We start from the raw sequence: 19,079 nt of genomic DNA, 5'->3' as shown, positions 1-19,079 counted from the left end.
CGGTTGTGTGATCAAAGACCGTCTAGGATAAAAATCTGACAATGTCTGCAATTTGGGATGAGCATCTCTCTGTGTGACCGCTGTTCGTGGTAAAACTGGCGTGTGAAATTGCCTTTCCCCCAGCCATGACCGCGTCCACATCCTCCTCCTCCTCTTCAGACTTTTTTCAACACACATAAATGCTGATGATTTGTTTGTTTACATTTTTCTCTCACCACTATAGCGGCGTAGAAAGATGATGCACACGTCAGAGTTTTGGTCTTGTGTATTGACGTCGATGGATGTGCGTAACCTGTGATTCAGTATATGATGTCATCATACAGTCTGCATACGTCAAACTTGATGTCTTACTCAAGTTTACCAAAGTTTATGTCACAGTGTAGCTGCACTAAACTTATAAGATTGCTAAAATCTCACAGTCTGCAGGAGGCTGTAGGATTGGCGGATGAGTCCAACAAACCCCGAACTTTCACCTGGGAGCCGGCTGTTCGCTTTCTGCACGAATTTTGAGCCTAACAGTGCTGTTTTGCATTAATGCCTTCGTGCTGACGATGGCCGAGGCCGGAGGCATTGTGTTTTCAGCTTGTCTGTCCATCCATTTGTACGTATGCGCATATGGGACGGACATCCGTCTGGTCGTCAGTCCCATTCTTGTTAACATCATATTTTAGGAATGCCTTCAGGGAATTTCTTCAGATTTAACACAAATGTCCATTTGGACTCAGTGATGAAGTGATTAGATATTAGAGGTCAAGGGTCAAAGTTTAGGATCACTGTGACCTCATTCTTGGGAATGTTTGTTATTTCTCAAGAACACCATCAATTTTTTTCAAATTTGACACAATTGTTCACGTGGACTCAAGAATGAACTGATGAGAACTTGGTGGTCAAAGGTCAAAGGTCACTGTGACCTTGTATCTGTGTCATTGTTAACTCAGCAGCAGAAGGGGGAGACATCTGGTCAGATACTGAATTGGTGACAGTATTCTGAAACTGTGCTGACTGTGGAGATCTGTGCTGCCGGGGGAAGACGTGTGTGAAGTGTCCATGTTTTCAAAGACATGGATGTAAACTGTAAGTGTAACTTGAGCGGTGCGTGGAGGCAAACATCTGCAAGGCGGTAATTCTAGTCCTAAACCTAACCACATGCTTTTGTTGCACAAGGAAATAAATCTAAGTATGGTGTGTTTGAACAACGTTTTAAGTTAATTTTGAGAAATACTATGTCTCTAAAAAAGCAGAAACTGTGTATTTCTTGTGTAATTTTAAAAAACATGGTCCATTTAACAGCCGTAAACTGACACACCATTGTGGAACATCAACAACAGACGCAGGAGGGTACCTAGCACATTACAGACGTGAACGACACTGACCTGGAGGCGATATGTGACGAGTTGGGACGAGGATGTTATTGTATTACCATGTAAGCTTTGAATATAGCAATATTATTATTATTATTTCTATCACACCTGTTGCTCACGTGCTAATTCACAGCATGACATCAATTTTATGAGCTTTTCCACTGTGCATTCAAAACAAACTCAAGATTTGAACTCGCCGGTTTCTGTCAGGATGTGTAGCTCATACTCACCGACCAGAACGACCAGGCGGTGTGTGTCTTTGGGGTCTCGGTAGTAGGGGATCACCTCCATGTAGGTAGGGGGACGAACAGAGTGGTGCACCCCCGTGCTCCACCTCCTGCACCGAGCCGCCTCTCTGGCCAAACTGCTCTTTCTGCCAAGTCGGAAACTCCGTCTTAAACCAGCTGGAAACGAGAGACATGGACCTTAGTCCTGCCAGGTGTGTTACTGGAAAGACAGTCTCATTGTGACAGGCCTAAATCCTGCAATCAATGATTTTTTTTTGGCCACTTGAACGCGGTTACATCTGGCTTATTATCGGCTTATAAAGTTGATTTGATAAATGTGTTAGGCAGCCCCGTTACCAATTTACACATCCATCAGACGCCGAACAACTTTAGCATTCATTCAGGGTTATATTTTTGGCCTCCTGACAAATACCTATTAATAACAAGTTTAATATAAACAGAAGAGGTTTAGGAAGAAAAGGAAGACTGAGGGGGAAAGCAACTACCTGTTCCTATTCTTAGAGTTACTTTTTATTTAGTATCTAAGCATTTTTTAAATTTTTTAAATTTTTAATTTAATTACTAAGTAAGCAGCAAAATTGATTGTGACCGTTCACCTAGTGGAAATAGCATGTATTTTCTCCACATGCCAAATATGGTAAAAAATGACATAATTAATAATAGAAATTAAAAATTCCACAGCAAAAGCCCACAATGACACGCAGAAATAATACAAGTCATGTTTTTATGCTTTGACGGCTGTGGGATCAAAAATGTCAGTTTAAATTGGTTTCAGTGGAGCATTTTTTTTCAGTTAACAGTATGAATGTAACAGTTTAGTTTCCACACTGTATTTTAGACTGATTGGAGGAGCTGAGCTGCAAATTCCAAGACTAAACAAAAATACACAATCTTGCCAAAATGTATGCCGTGTGCATGAACACAGCCAAAATGATCGAAAAGTGAAGAATAAAAAGTGTGTCAAGTGCACCAAGCAGTCCCTAAGCATGAATTCAAATCGAGCTTGACGTGCAGACGAGAGAAACATTTTTATCTTGAAGTAATAATGCTAAAAGCAGGCCTTCACACATTAATAAGCTCCACAGGTGTGTATGGCTTAATTTATTCAAAATACTTCTATGAATCACCAACAATGCATCACTTTGTGGATCACTTGGACATAACTTATTAAAAGCACGAAAACTAAAACTCTTTAACAACGTAAAAAAGGATCAGAGACACCAGCTGACAACAAAAATCATGACAGAAGGGAGAGCTGCAGTAAAAATTTGAGGCAGAATAATTCCCGACCGTCAGAAGAAACCATCAGCACCGCCACCCAGACTCTGCTGTCGAGCGCCATCCTGAGCGGCACAAATCTCAGTCAGCAGACGACAACTCCGTCTGTCACGCGTCGCTTGTAGGCCGTCTGACAGCCAGCGTCTGCCATGCGACTGCGGTCTGGCCCGGCTTGGCAGGCTCGCTCTCTTTCATGATGTTAACGGCTGCTAAGTGATGCTGCCAGGCTCTCTTTGACGTCAGCTGTAATTTCACTTTGTAAGCATATCTGTCCATTTCCTCTCTGGGCTTCATTCTGAGAAACATGGCTCAGTGAGTCCAGATTTCAAACTTTTGTTTACATGGGATTTAAACTGATGATTTCACTCGGAAATCTCAAAGGGTAGCACACACAGTACCGTACGAAAACTACGTTATACAGCAAAGGAGAAATCTTATTTCCTAGAATGAAATAAGGTCTAGAGGAAAACATATCGTCATTGTCAATCTTAAGTAATTCTGGCAGTGAAATTCATCATGTGTTACTGAAAATGCTCTCAGCTGTAAAACCTTAGTAGAGTTCTGGAAATGCGACAAGCTATTTCTGCTTCACTTGACAGCATGAAATAAGAGTGAGAGCAGAGATAAGACTGAGAGCAGAGTGAATACATGCAATGCATGTCATGAACTGGGCCTGGGCCCTTCATGTCAAGATCATCGGATATGAGCCTAAAGGCAACATTATGTAAAAAATGGCTTTTTTGCAATTTGGCGCCCCTGCAGTTTCACAGTGGTACACCACTGTCTTTAATACAAAATGCACCTGCAGGCTGGACTCTGTTTTTACTAAAATGCTGTAAGCTGCAGTGATCTGCCACACAGCTAACAAGAAAACGACAATATGAAGAGTGCACATAACTGCCAATGTTATCTATGAAAGATCATGTTAAATGTTACTACGTGATTAAGAAAACATGTTTATAGTGTATGTCTAAAATGTATTTCTTATCTTGAAATAATCTATATAACTTTCTTGTGCAAAATGTAATCGTTTAATAATCTGTTATTTTGCTTTAGCAACAATGTAACGTAAACATTCATGCCAATAAAGCTGATTTGAATTTGAGGCGTATGAAATGCTGCCATTTGAGACGAAGTTGTAACCTCGTGTGTCCTCCCTGTCTCACAGAGTCTCATGGACAACTGAGATGCTTTTGTTGAAAAGCTGAAGTATCTGGAAATGGCAGATATGACGTCAGAAGCCGAAAATCATCTCAGCTGACTGGTAAAATAATATTACATGATTTTACACAAATATGACTCTCCATAGACTGATTTATGATGACATAGGGAAATGAACACTACTGCAACAAAGAGAAAAACAACACAAAATATTTGTTTTGCTGAAATACTGCTAGTGTCTGCAGCCCTCATACATACTGCTGAGAGTTTGAATGTGACAGGTGGCATCCGAATAAAACTAAAAAAAAGACTACTGGCCGGTTTAGTTTATGACACTTATGTGGTACTGAATACTTCAGTCTTACCTTTAGACTAAATATAAAGATAGATGAAATGACAGCTCTCCAAAAGTGAAGCCAAAACGTGTGCAGATCTCGTGAGAGCGGTCATGTCACGGCCACACTTTTGCGTGTGCGTGGTGTTTTTCTGTGGTGTGTCAATACAAAGTTACACTGCTAACTACTGGCCTGGCATGCATACTACAGTGTTTTTGTTTGTTTTTGGAGATCCACGTACACGAGGATAACTTTTCTGTTTTTAGAACGGCCGTTCTCGTTTAAACGTGTCCTTAGACTCTGTGGACGAGGACCCGCCCTGTAGATATAAACTGCTCATTCTAAGATAACGAAAACACGACGATTTTAAGTTTCAGGTGACTATACATTTTAGTCATAGTATATATAATTTCTGCCAATATATCTCCCTGAATCTGACACACTGGACATTCAACTTAATATTTAACAGACAGAGATGAGAGTGGTATCAGTCTGCTTTTTTACAAGAAAACCAAAAAGCATATTTCTCAAAATGTCAAACTGTAAAAACCATGAGCAATCTAAAAAAACCCCACATTCACTGAGGGAGAAGTGAGACAAAGCTAAAAGCCTGTTTTTTCCCTCTTTAATCTGCCTTTCCTCGTGCATCCACACACAGTCCTCCACTATGTCATTTCTCTTTCACTCACTCTTTCCTCTGATTACTCTGCATGCACTCATTTGGTCGTGCAGCATCGATAAAGCTTTACATGCCAGACAAAGAGGAAACGCAGAGTCTGAGGCACGTCATCAGGTGGAAGCTGGCCTGAGATAAGATGAAATGCATATTATTAAACGCACATGACTTTTGGAACTGATATAATGCAACATCTGTAATTACCTTCCCTCGTACGGACATAGGAAGCCTTTTTACAATCAGCCATAAGTGCACGCCCCCATATGAACATCCTGCAGCGCTCATATGCACACACGCAAACACACACATCATATCCAATCCATGAGATCAAGACAAATGGGATAAATGGGAAGGCTAAAACCACATTTGCTGCTCTAGTCCTCTCCCCCAAATCCCCAAACCACAAAACGACATCATCATACGAACGGGTTTGTACTGTAAATATAAGCAGGATTTTTCTTTTGTTGCTGGTTTTTCTCCCTCTGTTTTTATTGCTTAGTTCAGTATTCTATTCAATATGTGCGTGTTGTTGTGAGCTGTCATGTCCAATCGCCCTGAGTTGTGTTGTCTTGTATCATAGCGGCCCCTTTTCCAGTATCAGTGGGATTTTAGTGGAAAAAGTCAAACATCTCACCGATGTGGATCCCTGTTATAGCTCCGTAGTCGACATCCTCCATGACTGGAAAAAACGGGAAGACAGAAGAGGAAAGAGTGAGGAAATCGTGGACACAAACCACAAGGGGATGACATGTGCGTTGCTCTGAAATTTCAGACTGAAAAGTATTAGCATATGTTCTGACCCAAATGTCCTAATATTTTGCTTCGGAAATTCTAATAATAGTTTTATTTAGAACTGATATCCACACTTTAGTAATATTAATGACTACCTTACAAGTAGAAACTGATTGTTAGTGAAAATCTTGCACTCTGCAGAAGGCCAGATTCTGTAAACCTGCTCCGAGGAACATTTAACAGAATCCTCTCTGCTCTGGAAACACAGCGCGGGCAGCATTACAAGACTGTTATTTTTGGATAATGCACGTCTTTAAATCTTCAAAAGCCCCAAACCAAAATCTTAAATATACATATGTATTCTATCATGTAAATTATGCTCAAGGTAAGTTTTGAGAAGGAAATTCAAAGAGACAGTACCTTCCCCCTCATCTGTGCAGCATGTGGAGAAAACAAAAGCCGTGAGTACAACAGGAGGGCAGCAGAGCTCACCTGTGACCTCCACCTTGACCGTGATCTTCAGACATGACCTGTCACCTCTAAGCTTAGTGTAAAGGACCTCTAATGTGTTTATTGGAAAGTGTTAAAAGGATTTTTATCTCTTTCAGGTGTTGTGATTTTATGAGCAAATGTTGGCTCGTCACCTGGTGGTTTGACTCGTCGGGGCTTGAACAGGGCTTTAGGTCGTTGTAGTGCAACTCTCCTGCAGGAATAAAACAAGGCAGGATTTAATCAAAATGTCTTGCAGATATTAAAGGTCCAGTGTGTAGGATTTAGGGGGATATCTTGGCAGAGGTAGAATATAATAATTAGGTTTTCTGTAGTGTATAAACACCTGAAAAATGTACTGTTTTTGTTACCATAGAATGAGCGGTGTATATCTACATCGGGAGCGGGTCCCTGTCTATGGAGATCGATGTGGTGCAATGGCATGTTTCTACAGTAAATCAAGAAAATTACCTGAAAATGAACAGAAAACCCTAAACCAAGAAAAACCCTAAAACCAACCAAACAACAACAACAAAAAATAATGTTAAAGTAAAAAAATCAATTAAAAAATTAAGGAAATCTACTAAGAAAAAAACTGCTTAAAAATTCTAATAATTCTGTAAAATATGTTAAAATATATAATTAATTTATTTCTAAATATGTAGTTCTCTGGACATTCTACCATAGCTTTGAAAAAAAATCCTAATCTATTTATTTTTTGCAATTCTCGGAACAAGTTGCTCTTTGCCTTTTATTCTTATGCATTTGAAAGAAATCAAGCCAATTTGCTTTGGATTAAAAGGTTTAAGTACTTGTGAAAGACGTCTAAATGCAGCACAAGAAAATTTATGTCGATCCAGGTTTCAAAAGATCAAATCACCGTGTCCGTTTGTTTGGGAGAGGAGCAGACCTCTGTGGATAATTTGGCTTTCAGTAAAAACCTCCTGAGGCGAAAAAAAGTGTTTCCATTGCAGTTTTGTGAAATATGGCTTTTTCAAATCACCTAAAATATGACCTCATGCAAGCAGAAAAACTTTTTTGCCATGAGAGTTTTTCGAAATTGACATGCTTCCATTTACTTTATATTCGCAATTTCAATTTGCGCAATTTGAAAGTTAATGGAAACTTGCCTGGTGTGACTTCAAATTACTTTAGATTCAAGTGGATCAGTCAGAGTGGATGCAATGTCAGACAAAGATGGAAATGGCGTGTAACGAGTTGAAAGCTAATCTGGCATGAGGCAAATTCAGAAGTGCAGAGTGCAATATTAGTGTGCATGTAAGCGTAGTGTTCAAGTAAATATTTTGCTATTGTCTAAAAAGCCTAAAATGCAGACCTCTCATGGAGCTGCTGAGAGGGGATGAGCCCCGCCCGAGCGTTTCTGTCCCCGATGTGACACGCCTGCCACCAGGTATCATCCTCCATGCTGACAATCTGGAGGACGTCGCCTCTTTTAAAGGCTACGGCTGCATCCTTGCACGGGACGGTGGGATCCTCGTTAGGATTGTAGTCAAAAAGAGCCCGCATGAACAGCTGAGGAAAGAGAAAAACGATTCAGACAGGTGTCAAAGGAAAATACACGTTCTAATGTAATCAATTTATTCATCCTTCTCTTTTCCTACTGCAGCTTTGTGAACTCCTGTATCCTAGCAATGGACACAACATCTTTGTCTTTTGCTCTTTCACATATGTTGGTGTCATTTTTGAGAAATGACCGTGATCATAGAAAATAATTTGTCTTAATCCATTGCAAATGCTCCCTGCTTTAACAGTTTCCAGCTTGGACTTCCACTTCATGTATGTGCTGATAGTGGCCTCCTTCCCAAACAAAGACGATTTAGGGACTTAAATTTTTCCACGTAAGGAGTAAAGATTCATTGTCAAATCGATTTGATGCGGCTCAACATGCGTGATGTGCACACAATGATAAATCAAGTGCTTAAATTACACAAAGCTGTGAATTGCGATGAAGTTGGTGAGTGTCTAATCCTCGACTGTCTGATGTGAATTCACTTCTTGACAGGGCACTGCAGCAGTGACAGCGCCGTGGCAGAAACACAAAATATAACCAAACACATAAGATACCACTGATTTCATCTCCTTTGACTGAAACCAGCTGGGCAGCTTCCCCCCGTGCAGCCAGAGTGCATGCTAACGATTAAACACACAGCACGAGAAAACATGTAGTTAATATTTACTGTACCTTCTTAGCCGATGACATTTCTTCCTTGGAGGAGGCAGGAATGATTTTGAACGTAACCTCACCCTGAGAACGAGCCTGTGCGAGGGCAGTTACAAGAGCATATAGATATTTTAGTAAAGTAACATGAGATGATATGAGGCTGCACCCAGCAGCAGATTAGCTAAACTTGATGTGAAGACTGGAAGCCGTAGGAAACAGCTAGCTTATTCGCCAAAAACAGCCCAGAGAAAGAAGAAAATGTTGCCATTTTTGTTTCTGTAAACCACAGATACAGTTACACGTCTCATACACATGATTTCAACATTTATGAAGTGATGTAGTATTTGAGGTGACGACGGGATGGTGGATGACGTAACACCTCGGCAAGAGTCATCAATGCGTTTCCAGTTGCTTTTTAGTCAACAAACATGCATTTTTGTGTAGCAATCCATGGCAGCGTTTCCACCAGGGATAGTTATAAAAAGTGGGCATTTTAAGCCAAAACATGATCTGTTCCTAACAATAACCAAGCGTTTTTGTGCCTTAACCGTACCAAATGCACAGAAACCTGAAATTTCAACGTATCCACAACATGATAATGTAGTGTTTAATGTATCTTTGGTTTGCAGAAACGTGCAGTGCCAGCATTTATTGTAGCAACTTCGTTGCAAAATTACACGCATGTAATTTTTATGCCTAGGTGACAGCGCGACACTCTTACGCCACTTGTGGACCTCCGCTTTATGATTCTGGGATACCAAACCACATCATCCTGCTCATGCACATACACACTAGTGCACCAAATGTGAGCAACAGGAAATAGTGCCAAACAATTTTCAGATTTACATTTACTAGGATAGCGAAGGATGCATGCTTGCGTGCTCGTGGTGTTCACACTGGCAGCTTGTTGCAGTTTTGTTGCAGAACTGCTGCTGCTATGAGTGCTGTATTTCCACAATTACAAGCACATATTCCACTAATTTATGAAGCTGTGTGAGCTGCTGCATCATCAACAGTCCTGCAAATGTTTCACAATAAAAGGCTTTCTGTCAACAACTATTCTGTTGACAATGACAATGAAACAATATCAGATCGCTTTTATTTTGAAACTGAAACAGGAAAGGCTGAGTAAAACAGATATATTTGTGTTTCCTCATGTCTGTGACAGATAAAAACAATGAAACTGCTGTAAAAGGTGATATAATGGTCAGCATAATTATCAAAACACAATTTTACGGTCTATTTATGCTGACAACCGTGCGTGTCATGCTGAAAAAATTGGCGAGAATCCGTTTTTCTAGATGTGCCGCAGCTGAGATGCACCTGACCAGCGCTGTTCACGCCAGCAGTGTGGCTGCTCTCTTCTTAACATGGGCACCGAAAAAACCCCCAACTTCAACAAACGTCAGCCTCTTATGGTAAACCTAACCAATGCAACCAACGAAGACACAAAGAAAGAAGGAAACAAAAACATCCAATGAGGAGACTAACCAGGAGAGGAAGGATTTCCTTTGGCTTCCTGTGCTCCAGTGAGACTCCGTTCACCTCCTTGAGCTCATCTCCTTCATGGATCAGGCCTTCAAAGTTTTGGAAATACAAACGGAAATTTGTACCACATGCTCTTCTCTGTAACATGTACATTTACTATACGTCATCTTAATCTTACTACAGCCTAAAGATAAAGGCCCAAAAAAAGTGTAGAGTGGTAAAAGTGTAATAAATAAAGAGCTTACCGCTTTTATCGGCCGCACCTCCTCTCATGATCCTCGCCACAACAATGGCCCCGGTTGATTTATCCCTCTTAATTGTTGCCCCCTTGAGGACGGTGATTAGTGAATGAAAGGATGACAGACGAGCACACGCACAGAGGCAGAGAGGTCAGGCGATGGACAGTGAAAATAACATGTTGGTTTTATTAGAGCCCAGACAAGCTTCTTATTCAGAGTCATTCCAGTGAAGGTTATTTGTATCAAGACGGGACCATTTAGCCGGCTGCCTTCATGTAACACACAAAGCGCTGGAAAAGGTTATCCAAATCAGCATTATTTTCAACAGATGTTATTGATGTGGAGCAAATCGCAATGGAAAGAGCATCTTATGTAGCGGACTACAATCAGCTCACGCTCGGGTGTAACCCTGTTGTCTGGAAAACGGGAACATGCTGGATCGATCAAAGGGACCATGTCAAAAAAAGGTCAGTCCCCTTTCAATCTAGTTTTGGGATCAATACAAAAGTATGGTCTCTATTATTGGTCCGAAGCACATTCCACTCTCAAAGCTCAAACACACGAACGCTGCAAAAATGTTCATCATTAAGTAAATTATTCTCATATTTACCCCTTAAAATCACATTTTTCTTTAAAAAGATCCTCTCCGCCATGGGGGTTATGTTTTTGGTGCTTGAATTTATTTGAAAAACTTGTTAATAGATTCCAGTGAAATGTGGTGGAAAGAAAGGCCACAGGCTAATACAATGCTTTTCGAAGTGGATCCAGGAATTTTCTTAAAGGAATTTTAACATCGTGTGTAAGGGGATTTTTTAAAAACATGCCTGCTGTTTTCTAATGAATCACTGCAGTAATACTTTACTTATGGCCCGCGGGCCGAATCTGGCCCCTGATAGGGTGCCCGGATGGCCCACCTAATTAACAGTAAAAGTAAAGTGATTCACACAGAGGATTGTTTTTGCATTTTTAGTAAACAAAAAGTGCCAGAGAGCATAAAACAGCATCAGAAGAGAGCTTGTTTATCAAAAAAAGTGCCGGTGGAGGATCCCCCTGACAAAGATACAGAAGGTAATCTCTAATATCCTAAAAATCCAAGAAACGTCCTGAAATTGTAGAAACATCCTAAAATCTTAGAAATATTTTGAAATCGTACAAAACGCTCTTAAATCATTATTAAAATCCCTAGAAACATCCTATAATTCTAGAAATGACCTTAAATCCCAGCATCCTAAAAGCCGAGAAATGTCCTAAAAATCCAAGGAGTGTCTTAAAATCCTAGAAATGTCCTAAATTTAAAGAAATGTCCTAGAATCCCCTAGAAGTGTCTAGGTAGTTGAGTATCCATGAACTATCTGATTTACTTGAGTCGGACAAAAATCTGGCACTTGTACCCCACAGCTGTCCATCACAATATGTATTTTACGAGGATCTTGATCCAGGTGCAGCTAAAAAAAAAGTCTGAACTTTGTTTTATTATTAAAATAACAAATTTAGAGGATTTTATGGCCCTGGCGGAGGTATGCGCTCTTTGTAGTTTGGTTGCCTTTCAGTCCAGTTTCACTTGATCCAGGAAATTTCCAGAACTAAGTGACAATGGCTTGGAACAAGGTGGAATAAGGCAGATTGTTCCGGTAGTATCAAGGAAATGAGCTATGATTAAAGACCTTGAAACATTTGCATCAGAAACAGTAATTATCCCAATCCATTTTAATGCTCAGTGCGGCTTTTAAGAGACGTAGTTTTGCAGGGGATCTGCATACACGCTCACAAACACACACACAACAATGCCGAAACTATGTTGTGCGTCACAGCAGATATATGGCAACAAAGATGTGGAAGAATTGACTGTAAATTCCTGGCTGTCTGTGTTTGGAGGGCTGTAGCGCTGCTACACCTTGGCATTCATGGCTTCAGCAGTCACGCAGTTTGACAACATGACATAAATTCAGTCACCAGAGAAAAATTCAGCTGTCTCTTGGATATGTTTATCGCTTTGAACCGCCTGTGTACTGTATGACAAATACTGAGGCTGGACAAATTACACATTTCTGAGCACAGCTGCCCTGTCACATGGTTGTCTTTCATACATTTGTGTTTGTTTTGGCTGGGTACGCCAAATAAGAAACAGGCTGGCAGGCAGAAAAGTTCAGTTGTACTTGTTTTTAGAGCCATATAGAAATATCGTCATTTGTTTACTGACCAGTGGGTCTTTGGTTTTGACCAGACTGACAATTTTGACCGCATCCTCATCGTCCTCCAGCACATCGTCAGGTAATGGTGGCAGAGTCGGCTCAAAGTCTCTCTGAGCCACAGCGTCGTGGACACACAGCAGACTCTGTGGAGGAAACAGAAATATAGAGAAGGTGCTGATCTGCAGTCAGGAATGTCACTTTGAATTCTGGGCAGTGTGAACAGATGTGGCACCGGAGCTAGTATCTAATGCATCTCAGTGTGTGTGGAAAAATGGCAGCGGATAAGGCCAGCAAACAAAATGGAAACTGGCGTTGGCTGTGAAATTGCTGTCAAATCTGGCATTGTGAGCAGATGCCAGTGTAATCACGGCACAAGTGTTGATTTAACGGTGCACATTCTGCATGGAAGAGTAGAGTCGCCAGTTTTACCAGTGCATGTTAAACTCTTTGCATCTTGGGCAATTGGCTTGATTTCTTTCAAAAATATGGGAAGAGGGCAATGGGCAATTTAGGGAAAAATGACCCAGAAATTAGCAAGAAATCAGTAAAAAGTAAAAGAAAATTACTTGAAAATTAGGGGGGAAAACCCAAAACAAGCAAAAACAAAAAACAAAACAAAAACAAGACAAAAACAAAAAAACAAAATGACCTGAAAAAGTGCATAAATAGTATAATAATTCTGTAAAACAATAAAAATAAATAAATAAGCAAGTGTGTGTATATATATATATATATATATATATATATATATATACGTATTTCTACAGAGCCCTTTAAAAAATAATTTCCTAACTTTCTAATTTCCTGCAATTTTTTTTTATTTTTTTTTAAACATAGTAAAACCATTATTTTTGAAATAAATCAAACCGATTTCATACCGAAATCATCATACTGATACAAATCATACCGATTTGAAAGTCATTTGAATGAATATCGATCCACGTTTCAAAGGGTTAAACCAACATTTTAAGGCCTGTTGTTTAGGCTACAGGTGGTTAAATGTAATTATGGGGTTAAAAACAGTAAGCACTCATACTTAAGATGCCACCAATCCCTCTTGATTAATTAAAGGTGACTGAATAAGACTGTGCAAAAATTCGAATAAGTTTGGCCGGCCTGCCTGCACTCACTGCAGCGACTGGATCCAAATACAGCACTTTCCTCTTGGTTGTAAACCTTTCATTTTGCCAAAATGCCACATTTGATTTAGTCTGGACTGTGCTGCCAGCCTGAGGGCCACCTGAAAGCAACCCCCCACACTACCAACAACTCGACAGCTCAAACATCACACACCTTTGAAAAAAAATCCTCCTTTCCCAGTGCATGGACTGTAAATTGATATATGACTCACTATCAATGTGCAGACAGTTCATTCCAGTTCATTCTTTGTTACCTTTGGCCGTGCAAAAACAGATTTGTTTGCAGAAAAACAATATTCTGGATAAATCTCCCATTGTGAGCCTGCACAAGGTACAATTTCCAGAAAAAAGAGGGGGGGATTTACTGTAATAAGAGAGAACATCTGCTCATCAACTTGATTTTAACAATCAGCCAATCCATCTGTCAGTTAGTCTACTTATCCACGTTGTCCATCAGCAGTTGCTCTGCTCAGAAGCAGCCAACGCGTGAGCAATGTGTCTCTGGCCACTTTCAGAGACAGGTTTTTTAAAAAACAAACATTCATTCACAGAATATTATACCCCGAGTCTCTCATAAGTATGTGTGAGCTCCTGCGCCGGGGCCAAGAACAAACAGGTCATTAAGACTGTTTAAACAAACCTGTTAGCTCTCGGCTGGCTGCGGCGTCTCATTAAGAAAAGCCACGACTTCTGCGGCTCACTGGAAAACCATTCGCTGTGTGTGTGTGTCTGTGTGTGTGTGTGCAAGTGTGTGTGTGTGTGTGTGTGTGTGCAAGTGTGTCTGAAATATGACTGTCAGCAGATCTGAAATAAGGAAACATGCATTTGAGTAGTCTGGGCCTCCACATGAGTGAACACTAATAAACATAACTAGGGAGTCGATTAGCTTCAATTCCACTGTGGTTAATAGATGTCAGCACCTCTTCCCGGGTAAAATGATTAGGTGGAATAAATTTGAATAGAATTTACAGCTGAATTAATTTGTCACTTTCTGTGACCGTATAAGCCTTCTGACGTGTTCAGTTGTTTGCATCAGATGATGCGTGGCCGCATTGAAATTAGCTTCTCAGGTTACAGTTGTAGTGTTACTGACGTTGAGAAAAATGTCATGAGTGGGTTGCTTTTATTGTTAATGATCCGTCAGGGCACCGAAGAAGAAGGAAGCAAAACGACATCTTCCGAGTGAATTGCATTCTTGTTTCTTAAACCTTTGAAACCTGGATAAAAATCAGTTTACTCGTGCTGCGTTCAGAGGCCTTTTAGAAACATTTAAAACTTTGAAATGTGAGCAAATTGGGTTGATTTATTTCAGAAATGTGAATAAAAGGCAGTCAGCAAGCTGGCATGAGATGCCCTGCAAAATGCAAAAATGAGTTTAAGGAAAAGCTGACGACCAGAAAACTGACCAAAAAAGGAGAGAAGGAACATCATTAGAAAATTATATATAATTATTTTAAATTAGTTAAAAGTTTAAAAATATATTATTATTATTGTTATTATTATTCTTATTATTATTATTTATTTATTTATTTATTTATTTATTTATTTATTATTTAAATTATTATTATCTAAATTAATTATTTTATTTTTAGCAGATCATTTCCTGTTTTTTTTTATCTCTTTTTTTGTGCTATTTCCAGTGAATTTTCTATAAGTTTTACTTATTTCTTGCTAATTTTTGGGTCATTTCTTGTTTAGTTGCTCATTGCATTCTTCATTATTGAAAGAAATCAAGCCAGTTTGCTCAGGTTTCAAAGGGTCAAATGATGCACGTGATCAGCAATCATAGGACGTGCTTCAGTGAAAGAGAACTGCACTCTTGCACAGTTTTGGGCATGTTTATGTGTGAGTGTGCGGTAATATTACAGAGATTAAGACGCCGCTTAAGGGGACAGTTTGGCATCCTGGGAAATTCACTTATTTGCTTTCTTGCCAGGAGTTAAGATGAGAATGTCACTCTCATGTCTGTCTGTTAGATATGGAGCTGGAGCTAGCAGCTGGTGATTAGGCTGGAATAAAGATTGGAAACAGAAGGAAACTTTAGCCTGCTCTGTCCAAAGGTAACAAAAGATTAAATCTGGTTTGTTTAATTCGTACAAAAACCAAAGTGTGAAAAATGAGAGATTGTGGCTTTTCAGGGAGTTAATATGTTTTTTTGGGAGCCAATCTATACTCCCAGGGTGCCCAGTGTAATATCCTCTCAATATGACACATTACATAGACCTTTCAAAGGGTTTTATGTTTTCAACTATGTTTTTTTTTTCGAAAAATGCCCTCATATTTGTTGGACAGAAAGTTTTCTTGACTGTAGACATATCTATAGTGGCTGAGAGGACTTTACCATTCAAACTGCATTAGAAATGTCCATAACTAGGGATGCAGGGACGATAAATATTGGCCCGATAATTGGACTTTTGTTGTCATACCGATAATTCAGATAATAAAATTTTTGGTCGATAAATAGGACCAATAATAATGAGCATAAACTGCTTTGATTTCGCCTGTTTTGCCCGTGTTTTCGCTCCGCCAGTAATACAGACACTGTGTTATGCTGCGTGTCAAACTACTGCTGCTAGATCAGTCCACAACATGTCATCAGTCAGCAGCAGGGTTTAACCCATTGTTTCTTTTTCTTTTTTTAACTCTTTCCCCGCCATTGACAAGAATTTCCGTCGATCTGTGTTTTCACTGTAGTGCAGGGGACACTGTTACGGATGTTATGCAATAAAACAACATTTCCACATGCAAAAACAAACGAACAAGACGATCTAAGGTCCCAGGGTGACGGGAGGAGAGGACTTCTAACGTGCTGAATTTATCGCTATTTAGCAGCTTTTCAGAGCATCTCAGCGACGTTGTTTTAAAAAAACGCAGCAGGAGAAACATGGGATGAGTTACTGATGCTGACTGATCTGCTCCGCTCTCATTCTCCAGTGGTGTCTCCTAATGTCAGCCCGCTCTCATTCATGTTCTCAAACTATTTATTTTTGGTGTATTTCATTGGTAAATATGATGTTATCTAACTGGACAAAGCTCTCGGCAGGGGGACTTTTAGGTCAGCACGTGTGAAGCTACAGTCGGACATAAACATCAAAGAAAAATACTCTTCACCTTAAAGTTGGGTTTGGAAAAAAGCGCCACCAGTTCTTTGACTTCATCTCTCCGGCCTTGGTATATCAGCTCCTCGGCCAACTGGAAGCAGAGAAAAAGAGAGGCAGGATGTCTTTTTTTCATAATTAGAGGTATACATTTATTTTTATCATGGCCTGAGTGAGCTTTGCTCTAGTAGTCTATGCTGCACCGGCCAAGGGAGACAGAGAAACAAGTAGAGAGACAAAAAGGGTTCAAGAAATTCAGACTGCAGTGACACGTCATCAGTACTTTCATTATTTCTACATTTTCATACGGCCCCGTTCACCTCACTGGGACTTAATGTTAACTATTAGTTCATGCTGTTTTAGTTTGTGTCTTTTAGCCACCGTCGGAAAAAAAAGCTCCCGAATGTTCAAGGCTACACGACAGCTGCGGCGACAGCTAAAACAGAGCAGCCTTGACCGTCAGCGGCAAGTGGAGAGGCGGCGAGTGACTGTGTGCAGTCGCCCGTCTTGTCAAGCATATTACTGTAATGACTTCTACTGCTTCAAGATGTCGAGGCACACTCCAGAGACACAATGCATGAAGGTCATTAGTTTCCACTGTGAGCAAACAGAAGCCTCTCTGAGGGGAAACAGACCCATGGTTTGGCCCTTCCAGTAGGTCCTGATGATTTAAGCCAGGCGGAGAGTCGCTGTCGAACAGAATCTGAAGCAAAGGGAGTGAAGAGAAGGAGATGGAGTGGAGTTTGGGGGAGAGGACACGGGCAGATAGACAGTATGGAAACATGGCAGGAATTACAGTGTGCAGGGTATAGAGAGAAGATAAAGGCAAGCAAATGGAGAAAAGAAGACATACAGAGAAAGGGGAGGAATCGAGATAATGGAAGAGGAGTGTGGTCAGAAGAAAAGATGGAAGCATAGAGTAAGGGAAAAGTGTAAAAAAACATCCTTGTTTAAGGGCCCCGATGCACTGAGCCAACAATCGGAGGTTGGTCAGTGTCGGGCCATCCGTGAGTGTCTATCACCCAAGTTTTGTGTCCAGCACCATTTGCCCTTGTTAGGCCATGTTGGCATTTTTTGGGCCGATGCGGCATGTCGAATCTACAGTGGAGCCTTTTAGAGCCCATCAAAGTTCGACAAAGCCCGTCAGAGCCCATTGGAGCCCGTCAGAATCCGTCAAAACCCGTCAGAGCCAGTCGGAGCCCGTCAGAGACCATCAAAGCCGTCGTTATCCGTCGTTAGCCGTCGAAATCAAAGTCGTTAAAGCCTGTCAAATCTTGTCAAAGCCAGTCAGAGCCCATTGGAGCCTGTCAAAGGCCATTGGAGCCTGTTGGAGCCCGTTGGAGCCCTTCAAAGCCTTTCAGTTGATCAAATTATTCTAACTGGCTGTTCAGCTCAGTGCACAAGAAGAGAAAAAGAAATGAGAAAAATAAATAAATGACTAAAGTCAAGAGGGAGTGAGATGAAAACAAACTTCTTTCATACAGTAAGATTATAGTCCTTTTTACACTGCCTGTTCATCTGACTGTCGTGCCGTTATGCCACCTCACCGTCATATATATAAAATGTACAATTGTAGAACAATGGGACAGAGTTGTGTTAAATGATATGCCTCTTTTGATTCCACGATGCCTGCATGCTATTTAAATCACATACTGGAGCAGAATGATGGCGCCATCATTTGGTTTCGTGTAAAAATGCAGGTGGCATAAAGAAGGGACTTCATAGCGGCTGTGTAGTGCAACCTCTGTGGAAAAAGGGCTTATATGTCTACATATTGAGCTTTTGCAGAAATTGTTTGTAACCGTTTGCATGATTTTTGGCCAGCGCACGGTTAATATCCTTTGTTTTTAGCATCAGGTTGTGTGATAATGTGCTATTTGACTAGTCAGTCTCTTCTTGAATGACAATTACAGGCGACCACCACCTGCTGGTATGGAGAGTTATTCCTTTCGTGCAGGCGCAGAACATACATGCTCGTTGGCCATCGGCTGTAGTCTGAGTGTTGTGTTCATGTGGAACTTCTCTGGCGTAGACAAAGGTGACATGAGGCAACGCAACAGCCGTCTCCACTAGCTCTTCGATGTTGTGTCGGTGTGTCTGGGCCTTAACACTTTGTCAAGAAACAAGGGGAAAAATCAGGAAATAAAGGTAGAATATGACCTGATTGAAGGTAGTGGGATGAGATGGAAATATAAGAGTGATTGGTTTGTAACACGAACGAGGACGACTGGTATATGAAATATGATGCACATGATCAGAAGGGAATAGAGACTGGTTGTGCCGATTTGAGTCATAGCCGTAGTGGGAGCATTCTCTGTCACTTCATCTTAAATCTGAAATTAATTGTATTCCTCCAACCTGAAACTTGACTACTAGACTACACACAAAATGATTCTAGCAGCCTCTTTGCTCGGCACTGTCCTCGGTGACCCAAACTCCTGGCATGGGGATACAAAATGAT

The 19,079-nt window shown here is 40.6% G+C and overlaps 1 protein-coding gene across 1 annotated transcript in view; it reads right to left on the bottom strand.

Annotated features, from left to right (window-relative positions):
• Positions 1-19,079, bottom strand: part of LOC121951358 (MAGUK p55 subfamily member 7-like) — a 28,722-nt gene that overhangs the window by 6,698 nt on the left and 2,945 nt on the right. The window contains exons 5-14 of the mRNA XM_042497648.2: positions 16,632-16,712; positions 12,390-12,524; positions 10,196-10,277; positions 9,954-10,039; positions 8,484-8,558; positions 7,617-7,813; positions 6,436-6,494; positions 6,212-6,223; positions 5,694-5,738; positions 1,592-1,765 (exon numbers count right to left, since the gene is read on the bottom strand). Of these exons, the coding sequence (XP_042353582.2) occupies positions 1,592-1,765; positions 5,694-5,738; positions 6,212-6,223; positions 6,436-6,494; positions 7,617-7,813; positions 8,484-8,558; positions 9,954-10,039; positions 10,196-10,277; positions 12,390-12,524; positions 16,632-16,712 (946 nt within the window). The remainder of the gene's footprint in view (positions 1-1,591; positions 1,766-5,693; positions 5,739-6,211; positions 6,224-6,435; positions 6,495-7,616; positions 7,814-8,483; positions 8,559-9,953; positions 10,040-10,195; positions 10,278-12,389; positions 12,525-16,631; positions 16,713-19,079) is intronic.

This window comes from Plectropomus leopardus, chromosome 12, assembly GCF_026936395.1.
Source record: "Plectropomus leopardus strain MGB_pleo_1.0 chromosome 12, ASM2693639v1, whole genome shotgun sequence".
Classification (NCBI taxonomy): Eukaryota; Metazoa; Chordata; class Actinopteri; order Perciformes; family Serranidae; genus Plectropomus; species Plectropomus leopardus.
This window is presented reverse-complemented; position numbering and strand designations above follow the sequence as displayed.